Raw genomic sequence first — 15,219 nt, 5'->3', positions numbered from 1 at the left:
ACATTGAACATATCGGTTTGTTCGTGTTATCACGGTGTGCATTCTTCGCACCATACACTTCCCCATTTTCCAACCAAAATCATTGGAAGCGGATCAGTTATTAGGACGAATGATTGGCAAAAATGATAGTTTTTTGGACCAATTTTTAATGCAATTAGTTAATTGTATTTTGGTGATTTTCAGTTTTATCTCGAAATCATAACATAAAATTCAATATTATTATTATTTTAGTTTCGTTTTCATGTCACTCAAAGCATTGTTTAATTTTATCAACGCCTGATGTCAATCTTACAATTCATAATTACTATTGTTGGGGACGCAGACCAGCATTCTTCTTAGAATCTTCCCTTAGTATTTTATCGAATGTCCATATGCAAACTCGATAACAGTGACACACCTAGACTTGATCTTGTTTCAAAATCCAGTCAGTAAGACTGTTTAGCTCAACATAAGTATCTTATAAGTCTTAATTGCCAAACTGCGCTTCGCTAGAGTTCGAATATTTTGGGGAATACATTACTGTGGGTTTAATTTTACAATAACTCACGGTAGGGTAGATTTCCGTTAGTAAAAGAAATTAAGTTTTTATTCAGTTTTAAGGAACCTTCAGGGTTGCCAAAAAATTTAGAGCTGAGTTTACATTTTTCCGGTAGCGATGGGACACACGACCTTTGAGAAATTTTTATGACACCAAAAACGTAACTACTAAAAACCCGTACCAGTTCGGTCGGAGCATGACGTGACTGGTACGGTTTAAGAGGACCGGTCACAAGACAATTTTGCCTGAGAAGAATATGAATGGTAGTAAAGATTGTTCGAGCGGACGGCGTAGGTCCAAGTATTGCGGAATTGGCTAGGAAGTGCAGGCGTATATGAATCGGTCATCCCAATAATGTATATTTAGATTACGGCTTCTTAAACTTGAGAATGACACTCTAGTTTATTTATGAACAGATATTTTTTTACTGCAGATTTCTTGTTTTTTATGAGTTTTAGTTTAAAAAAATCCTAGTAAATCCATATTGTCAAGTCCGTTTACGTTACGTAGTCATACGCACTACCGTAAATCGAGAACTAGCTTTTTTTCAACATTTAGTGAGCATTCCATTTTAACGGAGTTTTTTGACCAGTTTAGCCAATATGCTGTTAACATTTTATAAAAGAATGATTTATTTACACAGTAAATTTGAAAAAGGAAACACAAACAACAACCAACAGTTATTATTTACAAGTTAACAACAAAAAGACGTCGAAAGTTACTAGTTAGAACAGCTGACAGAGAAAAACAAACATCACGAAGGACAACATTAGCGTACACGGTTTTACGGGGCTGGAAATCCTGGTCCTTCAAAACCCACAGAGACACAAAAACAGGCAGAACACTGACACACCGAACAACAGATAAGTGGTGTTAGTAGAACACTCATTATCGTAGAAAAATTCACTCACGAGTCCACTTCCTGACTGTGCAGCGAGTCGTCCGATTCCGGAACCAGGCCGATCCGTCCGTAGGCGCTGATCGATGAGGTCGGGGGCCGTAAATGTTTCGGCATCTTGTGCGCGTGGGTCGTCTGGATTCGATCACTAGGTATACTACAATTCTTTATTTGGGATCGATAAGAAACCAAATTATTGTCTCACTCACAGATGACGAACAGAAATGATTAATGATTTCGCTTTCATTCGTGAAATAATTTATCACATACACGATACGGTGACGCACTAACTAACCGTTCAATACGGATTTTGTATAACAAACTAATCTACTTGTGACAAACGAATAAATACTGATGTATGTTTTAGAATATAACTACGAGGCCACAGTTCGATACGATATCCACACTTGCTTAAAAGTGGATGTGGGGAACCGGGGGAAAGGGATGCCTCCAATTTTGCTTCTTTCTCTCCGATTTTCCAATTAAGGGGGTGGGCGGCGGGAGCCTTCCGGTGATCTACAAACTTGCAATGCAATGCTATCACTTTTCTCGGCGAGGTGTAAATTTTGGTTCGCTGTTTCTCTGTGTTAGCAGAGATTTGCGATTGATTTTCGCTTTTTCGATTTCCAATTGCACTACCGCCGGTAAGGTTCTACAACAGCAGAGGAAAGTTGTGGTCTGTGGAGAAGAAAAATAAAACTATAAGTAATGATAATTGGCAACGGATGGCTTTTGGTTAGATCCCTGAGCGTAATGTTGTATAACGATTAGTAGAATAAAAATGTGAAAGAGACACAATCGATAGACGTCCGAAATATAATTAAAATATGACATATTTTTCTAATATTCTCATTCAATCCAAACGTCAAATCCATTGCGTCAGACTGCTTTTTTTCTCCCGTCTCTCAGTGTGAGTTAAATAATCGTCGTAATTATGCAAGTACGGTGACCAGTAGTAAACGAGCGTGCAGTATTGTTGCCTAACCCTTAAATCAAAAAGCTGACTACTGAAGCAAACAACAAAGACCGCTGTCAAGGTTAAGTAAATTGTGGCAAATACTACTACATGGTAGCGATGAGTGATTCATTGGATTCTAGAATCTTTCGGGCTACGTTCTGTCCATGATATACCGTGTGTAAACCCTGAACGTGAACTTACTTTTCCACATGATTCTTGCCGTCAGTTTAAATTTTCCACTCTTCCACTGTTCTATGCTGTAGGTGCACTTCTGCTAGTAGTGCACAATCTTTAATCCAATTATGGATCATTTGATTTTCCTTTCTTCAACTGGCTACTCACTACACACACGCGCGCAACATTCAACTACGGACAAGGTCGGTTTCCACACGCTCGCTCCTTGGGGAACGGTTCACTACCATTCAAAGATATCGAAGTTATCACCAGCTGTTTTATAATATGATTTCTTCTTTTATATCACACAGGTTCTTTTCTTCACCAACAAAAACTCATCCGATCAAGAATTTCAACCATCTTCACTAGTGAGCAGCACCATGTGTGATCCACGAATGGATGTGTGCTCCAAACCACCTGCATCAATTTTCGATTACGATCACCGACTTAGGGCCCACCCATCGTAGTCGCAGCCGCTTCACAAAGGGCATCCTTTACGAGCTCGTTAAAATATTCCGGACCATCATCCGAACCGGTGCCAAATCGGCTGAGCACTGAGCACACTGAGCAGTCGAACCGTCTGGTGCTGATCTCCTTTTTTTTTGGCACGCCAATCTCCCTCCGGTGAGCCAATTTGTATCGCCAGAATCGTCACGATCCAGACGAAAAGTGCGCGCGAGCTTGCGCCGCTAATCCTCCCCAGAGCAGAACAGAGCAGAGCAGAGCTGAGTCCGAATCCGAGTCCCGAATCCCTGTCCACCTGGTGGTTGTAGTGGTGGTGGTAGTTGTTCTCGTGCTCAGACTATTTCTGAAGTCTGAAAATAAATCGAACGAGACGGAAAAATAATGCACATTATTAATGCGAAAACTTGGTAAATTAATTTCGATGCATGTCAAATACGGACGGAGGATCCAACGTAACGAGATGGATATATTCTCGATCGGTTGTTTGAGCGAGCTAACTGAGCGAGAGCGATCGACGGTTGACGAAAGATTATTGGCTCGATCTTTGGGGATACGAACCGTGCCTACATCAAGATTAGGCGTTTCGGTCTTTGCAAATGACGTCCGCGATGCTGGTTTTAGCAGAGGAATATGGTTCTTATGTTGTGAATTATAGAGAAATGTTTCGTCTATTTTTATCCATACTATATGAGTAAATCTGGTTTATTATAAAACCAAACCGTGTAAAAAAGACTTTAGTGCATCTGTGCAATTCTGAATAAATATTCTTATGATTTCATGCCATAAATTTTCATTTTCCAAACAGCAAGTTTAATAAATACTGGGTTTGAAAGGAAAACTGTCATCGCTCATGACAGGAACGTCATGAGAAATGACATAAAATAATTTAAAAATGACAAAAGAAATAAATCAAAAACAATGCTTTAACAAACAAACAAATAAATAAATAAAAGGCGCAAGAATGGCAAAAAAATGATCCCAGAAGTGAAAAATGCCACAAAACTGGTTAAAGTGCTACCGAATTGAATGAAAAATGACTGAAAGGTTATGTAAAACTTTAACAAAAGTAACACAAAATGATACAGGAAATAATAAAAAATAACATATTAATGAAACAGAAAAAATGCAAAAAGTGACACAAAAAGCGTAAAGATATCGCCAAAAATGTGGTATAGAAATGAAAAATAACAAGGAAATGATAAAAAATGCCGCCAAAAATGATAGAAAAGTTATACAAAAATGACCCAAAATGATACAATAATAACTGAGAAATAGTAAAAACAAAAGTTGAACGACGAAAAATAAACGACAAAAGACGGAAATGGCAAAAATAGCACAATTGGCAATAAATGGCAAAAAATTAAACAAAAAACAACAAAAATGAACACAGAAGACAATATTGCAAAAATTCACTAGAAAGGCGCAAGAAAGACACAAGAAATACACACAAAAGTGAAGTCTCAAGAATGAAAAAATTTTCGTCACAAGAAAGATACATAAAAGTCATAAGAAAGACGCTATAGAGAGAGGGACGGAACCTACACGTGAGACGTGTGAAAGCCACAAGTAAGTCACAAGAAAGATTCATGAAAGTTACAAGAAAGCCTGAGAATATACTCACACGTTAGGAAATTCCAATCAGTTAAAATAATTCGCTGATTTTGAATAGTGAATTTGCTAAAGCATGCAAATGTTTCAGATTAACGTAATAAATCAAACTATGTATTTAGACTATAGTAAGAAGGTCAGAGTGATAAGACCAGGTGGATCGAGATCTGGCGACAAGAAAAATGAACAAAGAAAACAATATTGCAAAAATTCACTAGAAAGGCGCAAGAAAGACACGAGAAATACACACAAAAGTGAAGTCTCAAGAATGAAAAAATTTTCTTCACAAGAAAGATACATAAAAGTCATAAGAAAGACGCTATAGAGAGAGAGAGGGACGGAACCTACACGTGAGACGTGTGAAAGCCACAAGTAAGTCACAAGAAAGATTCATGAAAGTTACAAGAAAGCCTGAGAATATACTCACACGTTAGGAAATTCCAATCAGTTAAAATAATTCGCTGATTTTGAATAGTGAATTTGCTAAAGCATGCAAATGTTTCAGATTAACGTAATAAATCAAACTATGTATTTAGATTATAGTAAGAAGGTCAGAGTGATAAGACCAGGTGGATCGAGATCTGGCGACAAGAAAAATGAACAAAGAAAACAATATTGCAAAAATTCACTAGAAAGGCGCAAGAAAGACACGAGAAATACACACAAAAGTGAAGTCTCAAGAAAGAAAAAATTTTCTTCACAAGAAAGATACATAAAAGTCATAAGAAAGACGCTATAGAGAGAGAGAGGGACGGAACCTACACGTGAGACGTGTGAAAGCCACAAGTAAGTCACAAGAAAGATTCATGAAAGTTACAAGAAAGCCTGAGTATATACTCACACGTTAGCAAATTCCAATCAGTTAAAATAATTCGCTGATTGCGAATAGTGAATTTGCTTAAGTATGCAAATGTTTCAGAATAACGTAATAAATCAAACTATGTATTTAGACTATAATAAGAAGGTCAGAGTGATAAGACCAGCTGGATCGAGATCTGGCGAGCACTGGGTGCCCGCGGAACTGGCGGCCAGTTGCCATGGACCGAAATAGAGAAATTATGCTTTGCAGGCATTGTCCTAAGAGGTTAGGCCTATTGATTAAGTAAGTAAGTAAGAAGGTAAGAGTATATGCCAATATATCAGGAAGCAGTACATATCTAGAATTTACAGCGATCTATAGATTTACATCAATGCCGTCAAACAGCGGTGCTGGGGACCAGAAACCCTCAAAACCACATAAAAAAGCCGCATGACGGCATGTAATGAAGAATCTTACATAGAAATAAGGAGCGAGTACAGACATTATAAAAAATGGCGCTGAAATAATACAAAATAGACAGAAAAAAGATTTGTGAATGATACAAATATCATACAGAAGTGACACAGAATGATACAAGACACAAGAAATAATACAAAAATAAATCATAAATGAAACGAAAACAAGACTCAATAAGGTATAAAGAGATGTTAAAATGTATATCAAAATGAAACATAAATTGCAAAACTGGATCAAAAATTATATAAAAATGAAACAAAACAGGATTCTAAATCGTCACATTTGACAAAAAAGATGCACAGAAATGGTTAGCTAAGGTTAGGTAACAAAAAAAATGCACAGAAATAGTATAGGAAAAATAAAAATGACACCAAAATGATATAAACACAACAGAAACATGACTTAAAATTGAAAAAAAAAACAAGATTCGAATAGCTCAATGAAATAAAACAAAAAAGGACGCATTTAGGACCCCAAAAAGTCACAAAAATAATTAAAATAATGAAAGAATGTAACTAAAATTATACAAAACTATCTGAAAAATGATTTAGAATTTATACAAGCACGACATAAAATGATACAAGAAATATTACATAAATAACTCACTAGTTAAACAAAGAAAAATGACAATAAAAACTACCTAAAAACTATAAAATTGAAACGAAAACAAAAATAATTTCAAAAATAGTGCAAAAATTTTACAAAAGTAAAGCAAACTTAACATAGAAATTTTATAAAAACAGTATCCAAATGACACAAAAATAGCAGAAAATGAAAAATATTCAATAGTGACACTCAAATAACAAATATTATCCAAAAGTTACACATAAATGATTAGTAACAAGCAAGAAATATTCATCGAAAGATATGTACTAACAACAGGCATAAAATCGTAGTAGGGATTTGTTGTTAGAATAAGTTCGTTTGTTTACATCTTCGCGTCACCGAAACCAGTGCGTCTCGAATCGATTCTGCACTGCACTCTTACAATGAAAATCCTGAATTATTTGGTTGTGAATTGGCTCACAACAGGGCACCAAGAAGTGGCATAAAATCAAAGGAATCGATAGTAAAACTCGTTCGAAAGTGACGGCAAACGGAACCCGTTAGCGGAAGATGCAGCGGAAATGGCGGGGGTTTCTCAATCCTACGTCCAAAAAGCAAAGCAAAATTTGGAGACAAAGAAACGCTCAAGGAACCTTTACGAAAATTTTCTGACGAAATACGAAATGTTCGTCGTTATGGATAATTAAACGTATTGCCAGGCCGTTTTCGGATAAATTCCTGAGAAGGCGGAAAAATAAAAAATTGGTTATCCAGCTTTCCACGAGTGATAATGGCGACTTTTGAGCACAATCTATTGACATTCCTTGCAGGTGCGTCAGGTTTGTCATGAAGGAGTTACTATTACTGGGAACATTCATGATTGTTTACTGTTCAAGTGTGAAAATGTAAACATTGTTTAGTTTTCGCAGATCAACTGAAGAGGAACTCGCATAGCAGATAATCATAGATGTTTCCATAGTAACTCTACAGAGACTATAGATTACAGAGGCGACGAGGCACTCCAAAGAGTCTAAATTTTGAATCATAACGGAGAGTACCATCACAAATAAAGGTAACTCTCCGTTTTGATTCAAAATTTAGCGGGTTTTAAGTCTAATCTCAAGTTTTTTTAGTCTTGACCTTGGAATGAGGTCATACATATATTAATATTTTTTTGAAACGATGGTTCTACAATTGATGAAAATGGAAAATTTTTTGGTGAAGGAGGAGGGGGAAGAGCGGAAAGGAAAGGGGGGGGGGGTATTGGTAGCTATGCTTGACAAGTAGCCATTTTGACTCCTACCTTTTGTCCAATGCTGGAAGGTGCATGAGTCGAATCAAGCTGTAATCTGAGGGTTTTAAGTGCCTTGTCGCCTCTGTAATCTATAGTCTCTGTGAATAACTCCGTCCGGGCGAACCTGACGCACTTGCAATGAATGTCAAAAGAAAAGATTGTGCCCACTTGTGCCCAATAGCAGCCATTATCGCTCATGGAAAGCTGCATTGGTATAAAGGCCCGCGCAGAATTGGTACTTTACGATTGCGTTAATCTGACAGTTCTCTCATACAATTTGACAGATTATCTGTCAGATCTACGCAAACGGAAGGAATATTGGGTGTCGGATTAGCGTTGGGATACTATAGTTGTGTCTCACCCAGTTTTACTCTTCATGATAAAGATTCACGAAAAAAACTAATAAATTTCCAATAGGGTTTGAATGATAAATACATTTTCTGGTAAAATGGAATAAACTAGAATAGAATTAGAATAACAACCTCGATCTTTTGGGAAACCACAGTAAATTAACGACAAATGAGCTCAACTCGCTCAACCTGTTACAAACCAGATTCATGATCAACTTTTTCATAGTTTTGTCAATAACATTGTTTAAAATCATAAGTTTCTTTTCTTCATAGTGTAAATTGTTGCACATCATCGCACCCAGCAGCAGAAGTTGAATGAATTAATCGACACATCGCAGTAGTGAAACTATTTAGGGAGCTACTCAATCTATTTTCGTCGGAATCCTGCAGTTGTTTTTTGGATCACTTCCAGCTGCACCGGGGGGATTGGTTTGTTTTACGTTCATTGTTTTTTCGCTGCCCCGTTAGCAGTCGGGAATTAAGCTAATCAAACTTGTCGCCAAAAAACAGAGAATTTAGCTCACTGACGGGGACTTAGTTAGTGGCCTCCGTAGTTTGAGAGCATTTTTATTCGTTAAAAACGGATTTCAAAAAAAGGTGATTCAGCAGGAATAGGACCATGTTCGTGTTGAGGGCGCATCTGCTAGGGTTAGCACAAACGTTCGTTGGTTATGATCTGTTTGTGTGCCAAAAATAGAGCCGAAAGGAAAAAAACTCACTCGGTTTATTCATGTTTACACCAAGTTTCACCTTGGTATCCATTAAGTTTTAATTACGGATACTAAAGTGATTCATTCGGTTGCCGAATGTTTGGTTTTGATTCATTTACTACATTGGACAGATTTACACATCTTGACAACAGGTTATATGTTTTATGTAGACAATTACCCTATCTTGTTTTCTATTTTGTTTTGAATAAATGGTAATAACGACACGAATAGGGTGCACGTATTGGCTTGTTTCTCGTCTGTAGAATTTATTACAATTTTATTTATAGTTCACTTCAGGAGAAACATTCTATCAAAGAATTATATTTAAGCCTAAAGGATGTTACGATTAAAATTTAGTCGATTTAAACTTAAAAGTGCGTTATTTGTCATAGAGAATAATTCAATTATCGGTAGCAAGTTACCAAAATTGGTTGAAATTTTTACCCAAAGTTTGAGTATGTACACTTTAAGGGCATTTTGAGTAGTTTCAACCTAGCTTCAACTAAATCCGACCTATTTACAGGTAGAATCATTTAAGAGTGTAGATTATCACACACGATTGTTGGTTGCCGTGATTTGTTACGAAATTTTGTTTCGATCAAATATTAACACTGCTTCGAATTGTAAATTTACCGTACAACGATATCGAATCAATGTTGTTTTAACCCCACAGGGGAACCTCTATTTAAATCTGAACCGACCAATTCCGCAGTCAGTCAAGCGATTAAACGTTCCAGATTCAATCAAAGGATGCGTTTGATTACTGCAGTTATCCTGTCGTTGTTGTTTGCTGCGGTTGCTACGCAATCGAAAGGGCGGGCGTGTTGCGATTCGGCTTCACCACCGGTCTGTGGAAGTGATGGGCAAACCTACCAGGGCATCTGCGAGTTCAACTGTCAGGCTCCTTCGGAAGCGAAAATTTTATCACATAAGCCGTGCTAGGTTTTTGTTGCTAGGCTAAAATACACAAAAAATGGTTTTATAATCAAAGAAATAAAGCAAAGAACTTAATAGTAGGTTGATACAATTGTTTGGTTTATGTTTTGATTAAATCATGTCGGTTTGTTTTCTAGCTTTCTGAACTGTGAACTTGTTCTACATTCTAGTGCCTTAAATAAACAGTTCATGAAGTATGTAGGTACGTCACTCGGAGCGATAATAGGGTGAAGTGAATGATAAATAGCAACCTTGAACCCCGAACGATGTTTGCTTTACCGCGCAGCAAGGGGGTGGGGGTCGAAAATTAGTGACACACGCCCACGCGACAAGGAAAGTGTGATAGAGCGAAGAAAAAATCGATTTTCAATTATAAACTTGAAACACTGGATAGCTTTTCTTTCGATTCACTTACTGGAACGAGTGACTATCGTACTTCTACTTTAACGCACATAAATATCGCATTGCAAGCTTGTTGTAAGTAACATGATCGCAAGTTGATATCATCTGAGTCATCTTGAGTTATTTTCAAAGTGTAACAGCGTGTTTGTAAATTTATGTTTTCCAAGCAACATTATCCAACTGGATGGAGTTTTATTGAAACATCCTGCACGTGCCTAGTGTACAAGTGCTTCCCACCCCAGTGTCCTCTTTTGTAAGCAAAAGTTCAAAAACAATGCGTGTGTTGGTGAAATTAGAGAACTTTCATTTTTCGTAATTGTTTAGCTCCCAAACTGTTACTGAACAGACTATCAGGGGGCTCGCAGTACGTTCAGACAACATAAGAACATGTAGCGGTTCCTTGTAACAATTTGTGATTATTTCTGCAATCCCGTGATTTACATCTCTCTTTGTGTTGTATTCTCAAAAACAAACGCATACACTAGACTAACAAACGCAATGTTTTTCTTTAAAACAAAAATTCTATCCATGAAAATATATGCCCTGTGCTCAGCTCGACAAGAAGAATACATATTTAAAAACAGAGTCCCTGTTTTGGGCCCAAAAACTGCTTTCGAAATTGGGTTTTCCGATAAAAAGTTAATGACCGCTCATTTCCCCTTAAGCAATATCCGACGAATTGGTAAAACGCTTTAAAATATTTGAAACTAGTAGGTAGACGTATGAACCACGAGCTGTATCAAGTATACATATATGCTAATATAGTGAAAGTAGTACAATGTGGCAGATTACGGTGGGCTGGGCCCGTGGCTAGAATGCCCGACGAAAGAGTAAACAAAACTATTTTCAACTGAGAAGCAGCAAGAGGTCGTTGACTTCAGGGCAGGGATGAGCGCTGTTGAGGACGATGCACGTTCAGTTGGTTTTCGAGGGGAATGGAGAACGGCAGCCCAGAACCGATAGTACTGGAGGACCATAATTCGTTCGACGCTGGATCGATAAGGGACTGTCGCCCCCAAAGTAAATTGAAGTAAGATATGCTATATGTTTGAAGAGGTGTGCGAAAAAGCTAGGAGCTAGTTGCTTCAGCAACTAACGCATACAGATACAAAAAAAAGAAAACAATATATTTCACTAATCACTGTCAGTTGTTCGTTTTATTTCACTTCAACGCCCCCAGATTTCGTTACCATTGCATGGTTCATGCGCCACAAGTAGCACTCCTTCCGGAGCATTACAATTATAATCGCAAATGCCTCCGTAGGTCACGCCATCACTTCCACACACCGGAGGTCCAATCCAATTGCAACATGGTCCCCGTTCCGTAACAACCACCGTAAACAGTAGCGTGAAACCGAAAACGAATGCAATTGTTAAACGCATGCTTTGATCGACCTGGAACATTTAACGCAACTAGCTGCGGCACTGCCGGAGGGTTTTCTTTTAAGTAGTGTTTTCTGTCCCAATATAAAGAAACGAATTGATTCGATACGTTTTAGGTGTGCAATGATTTCTCGATTCAAAACAATTATACCTAATTCAGATCAAAACAAAAACAAAGTAAATTTTGATAGCTCGAAGCAAAGCCATGGGTATAAACGTCCTTCAGAACTTGACCCTTCTTTATCGACAGACTTCGCAGCCGGTTATTAGAGTACAGGAATTTTTTAACAAGCATCATTTTTTGGGTAAGTTTGGGCAAAATACATCCCGATACTCGGGGAAAAATGAACTTTAAGTAAACATGCTTTATTTACTTTATTTCTTGTTAAATGATACGCAATTACGTCTAAATATTCAATCTACTGTCAGGTACAGCTAAAAAACTGCAGTCAGCAAAGGAAGCTTTCAAATACGGTGGTTCAAAAGAAATTATGCTATCCGGGTTGAATTTCCGGAAATTTTCCGTTTAATTCTACTTATACCATAATATAAGTACTTATATGGAATAAGTAGAATTATTTTACGCATATTGGCTTTGTACTTTAATAGGAACAGATCTTGATTTTATTAGCCGGTGCATATTACCCCAGGTGCTCCTAAATAAATATAGTCGTGAGGTGATTTTTTTAAAATTTTGTTCAACTGAATAGTTTTCAAGATACGATTTTTTACTATACGATATCTCATTTCTAAGTACCCATTTCTGAAAAGTTCCTTTTGACAAAAAAGTTTAAAGTACTCGAGCTGAAAATGACTCATTTACAATGTTTCGAGCTGGAAATGCTCTATCATGTATCCGATTGCAGTTACTATGTTGCTTATCATGAAATATTCTTTTGTTATAGGATCTTAATAACAAACCTAGCAGACAAAGCAAAGCCAGACCTGCTTTAGTTATGGGGCGAATGAAGGGCCGTTTGTTAAAGCCAGATGCAAATGCTGTAGTATGAACTGCTATAAAGGGTGTAACGATCAAAATTTGGTCAAACGAGATACAATGTTAGTAACTAGTTGTCTTTTTTCTGTATAAAATGCAGAACCAAATTTCAGCTATCCTTCTGGTTGACCGAATCCGAATTGTACAGCCACATTATTTGCCGCAGAACGCTAGTTTGCCTTAATCTGCTTCCAACAGTTTTAGTTCGATGCGCTGGCTGTTGTAAACGAAATTCTGCTAACCACACTTTTGTCCTCGCTCACGGTTTTCGATTCCCTATACACTTATATAATATTACATGGCCACTTTCAAGAATTTCGCTTACTCGACGATTAGCTTGGATCTTTGCAACGCACGAGCAAAATTTTAATGAACATGTTCCTTTTGGACGCCATCTTAATAACTGAAGAACATATGTAAAAATCAAAACAGAGCCATCATTTTGCACGCATGCATGTACAAAATAAGGTTCAGTTTTTTAAATGCACGATTAAAAGACTACGAATGCGTCAAGTTTAAGTCGACCAAATTTTGATCATAACAACCTTTACTTTTCAAGCAGTGGGTTAAACGTTATCAAAACTAACTGCTGGGCCTTGAAATTTGATCCATTCTGACAGAGGATGGATATGTGAAGCTTGGGCGGACTATTTAAGCGCTTAGATGTTTTATCCAACCTCAGTACTATAACGATCAACTTATCGATATGTTTGAGAAATTTGTGCCCTTTGCAGTGCTGGTTGCTGTCGTCGAAATATTTAATACTTCCTTTGCAGACAACAATGAAACTAATACGAATTCGTCATTTGGATGCGAGCAACAATGTCCGGGTGTAATCAATTCAAAGTAAGTAAAAATTATCGTGTTAAGATCCTGTTGTATTGAGGATTTTCGGCTTTCCAGTCAGCTTTATACCGAAACGGCTTTTTTGTACTGCCCTTAGCCGTTTTCGATATAAAACTGACTGGAAAGCCGAATATTCACAATACAGTAAAAATTATCGGTAATTTGTAAAGAATTTACAATTTTCCACTATGTTTTTAGCTCAAATATTGAAAGTTTAAAGAAAACCGTAGAAGCTATAGAAACTCTTGTTACAAAACAAGTTCGACACATCAGTACTCTGGAAGAGGAAATAATAAAATTTTCCCTGTCCGGAGCGAGAAATTTGCCACAAACGTGCGCTGATATATCGGATCGCCAATCAGGGCTGTACCGTGTTCAGCCACAGCCGGGATTTTCCGATGCTTTCGAAGTTTATTGCGATCAGCAATACGAGGGAGGCGGTTGGTTGGTTATTCAGAATAGATATGATGGTTCTGTTCGTTTTGATAGAGAATCGAAGGAATACGAAGCCGGTTTTGGTAATCTTCGCGGAGAGTTTTGGTTAGGCTTGACAAAAATTCACGAACTAACGTACGTTAAACCCCACGAGCTGCATATCATACTGGAGGACTTTGATGGGAAAATTATGACGGCACAGTACGACCGGTTTATGGTAGGAGGCTTATGGGAGGGTTATGTTTTGAGCAGTTTAGGAAACTTTAGTGGAAATGCAGGGGATTCACTTAAAGTACACGCTGAGGGCCAAAGTTTTCGGACTATTGATAATTGGGGTAATTGTGATGCGTATCTTAAAAGTGGTTGGTGGTATAACAATTGTGGTGAAAGGTATGTAATCAATGTGTTGTTGGGATATTCATTGGTATTTAATTCATCATTTGTCTTTGCAGTAATCTGAATGGAGCATATCCAGGGTCACAGAAAAATATAAAACGTTGGAGTAAAATGTATTGGAATACTTTTCGTGGAGAATATTATGGACTAAAACGGTCACGCATGATGATAAGAGTTATTAGCAACGTCTAGAAATAGATAACTATAACTGCAATTGAAATAAGTTTTCTGGCCCTGAATAAAATCAATTTAACGATCAACGTAGGCCAGTAGATATATTAAATCTGTGTCAACTCATTTTAACCAAGTTCCGATTCAAAAGAAACTTTCATAGTTTAGGTAATGCATTTTATGAATTTGCCAGCGTACAGGAATAAGTTTTTGGAATCGATAGCTGGGCTTGTATTTTGTAAAATATCCCCTTTTTTGTCTGTTGTGGTAGAACAATTCCATACGAAATCGTCCTAAAAAAGCTGAAATCTGAAATGAATCTTTCTGATTTGGATGAAACTTTGCCAACGTGTATGATATAAGCAAACTCGATTATCCGGGTGAAATTTTTTTATATAATCTTAAATACGTTTAGAACGTAAGCACACTTCAAAAAACCTATTTAAAAAATTTTTTTTACACCCGGATAATCGAGTCCGACCCGTATTTTGATTCAAGACTCATTTTAAAAAGGGTGAATTTGTTTTTGGGGGATTATGTTTTGAAAAATCGTATATCGAAAACTATCGATTGCTCAAAAATTATATCCAAGAAAGAGTAGTAGAAAATTGATTGCTAAACATTAAAATAAAAAAAAACAATAAATCAAGACATCAAAAATATATCGTTAATGATATAATAAATATCTTTTTTTTTAAAAAAAGACAAGGTAATTTGCACTCTTAAAAGTTATTTTGGCATGAATATTTGAAGAAAAACTACATTTTTTTTTAAATTTTTTATTTTAAATACGTCTTTTTCATAAAAACTTGAGATTAGTCTATTTAATCTTTCGT

At 36.9% G+C, this 15,219-nt stretch overlaps 1 protein-coding gene across 1 annotated transcript in view; it reads left to right on the top strand.

Moving 5' to 3' along the window:
• Window positions 1-14,476, top strand: part of LOC128741058 (fibrinogen-like protein 1) — a 44,708-nt gene extending 30,232 nt beyond the window's left edge. Inside the window, exons 2-4 of the mRNA XM_053836635.1 lie at window positions 13,218-13,381; window positions 13,580-14,206; window positions 14,269-14,476. Coding sequence (XP_053692610.1) covers window positions 13,218-13,381; window positions 13,580-14,206; window positions 14,269-14,404 — 927 coding nt within the window. The 3' untranslated portion in view covers window positions 14,405-14,476. The remainder of the gene's footprint in view (window positions 1-13,217; window positions 13,382-13,579; window positions 14,207-14,268) is intronic.
• Window positions 14,477-15,219: the final 743 nt, after the last annotated feature.

Source organism: Sabethes cyaneus, chromosome 3 (genome assembly GCF_943734655.1).
Source record: "Sabethes cyaneus chromosome 3, idSabCyanKW18_F2, whole genome shotgun sequence".
In the NCBI taxonomy this organism is placed as follows: domain Eukaryota; kingdom Metazoa; phylum Arthropoda; class Insecta; order Diptera; family Culicidae; genus Sabethes; species Sabethes cyaneus.
Note: the sequence above shows the minus strand (reverse complement) of the source record. Positions and strands in the feature narration are given on the sequence as shown.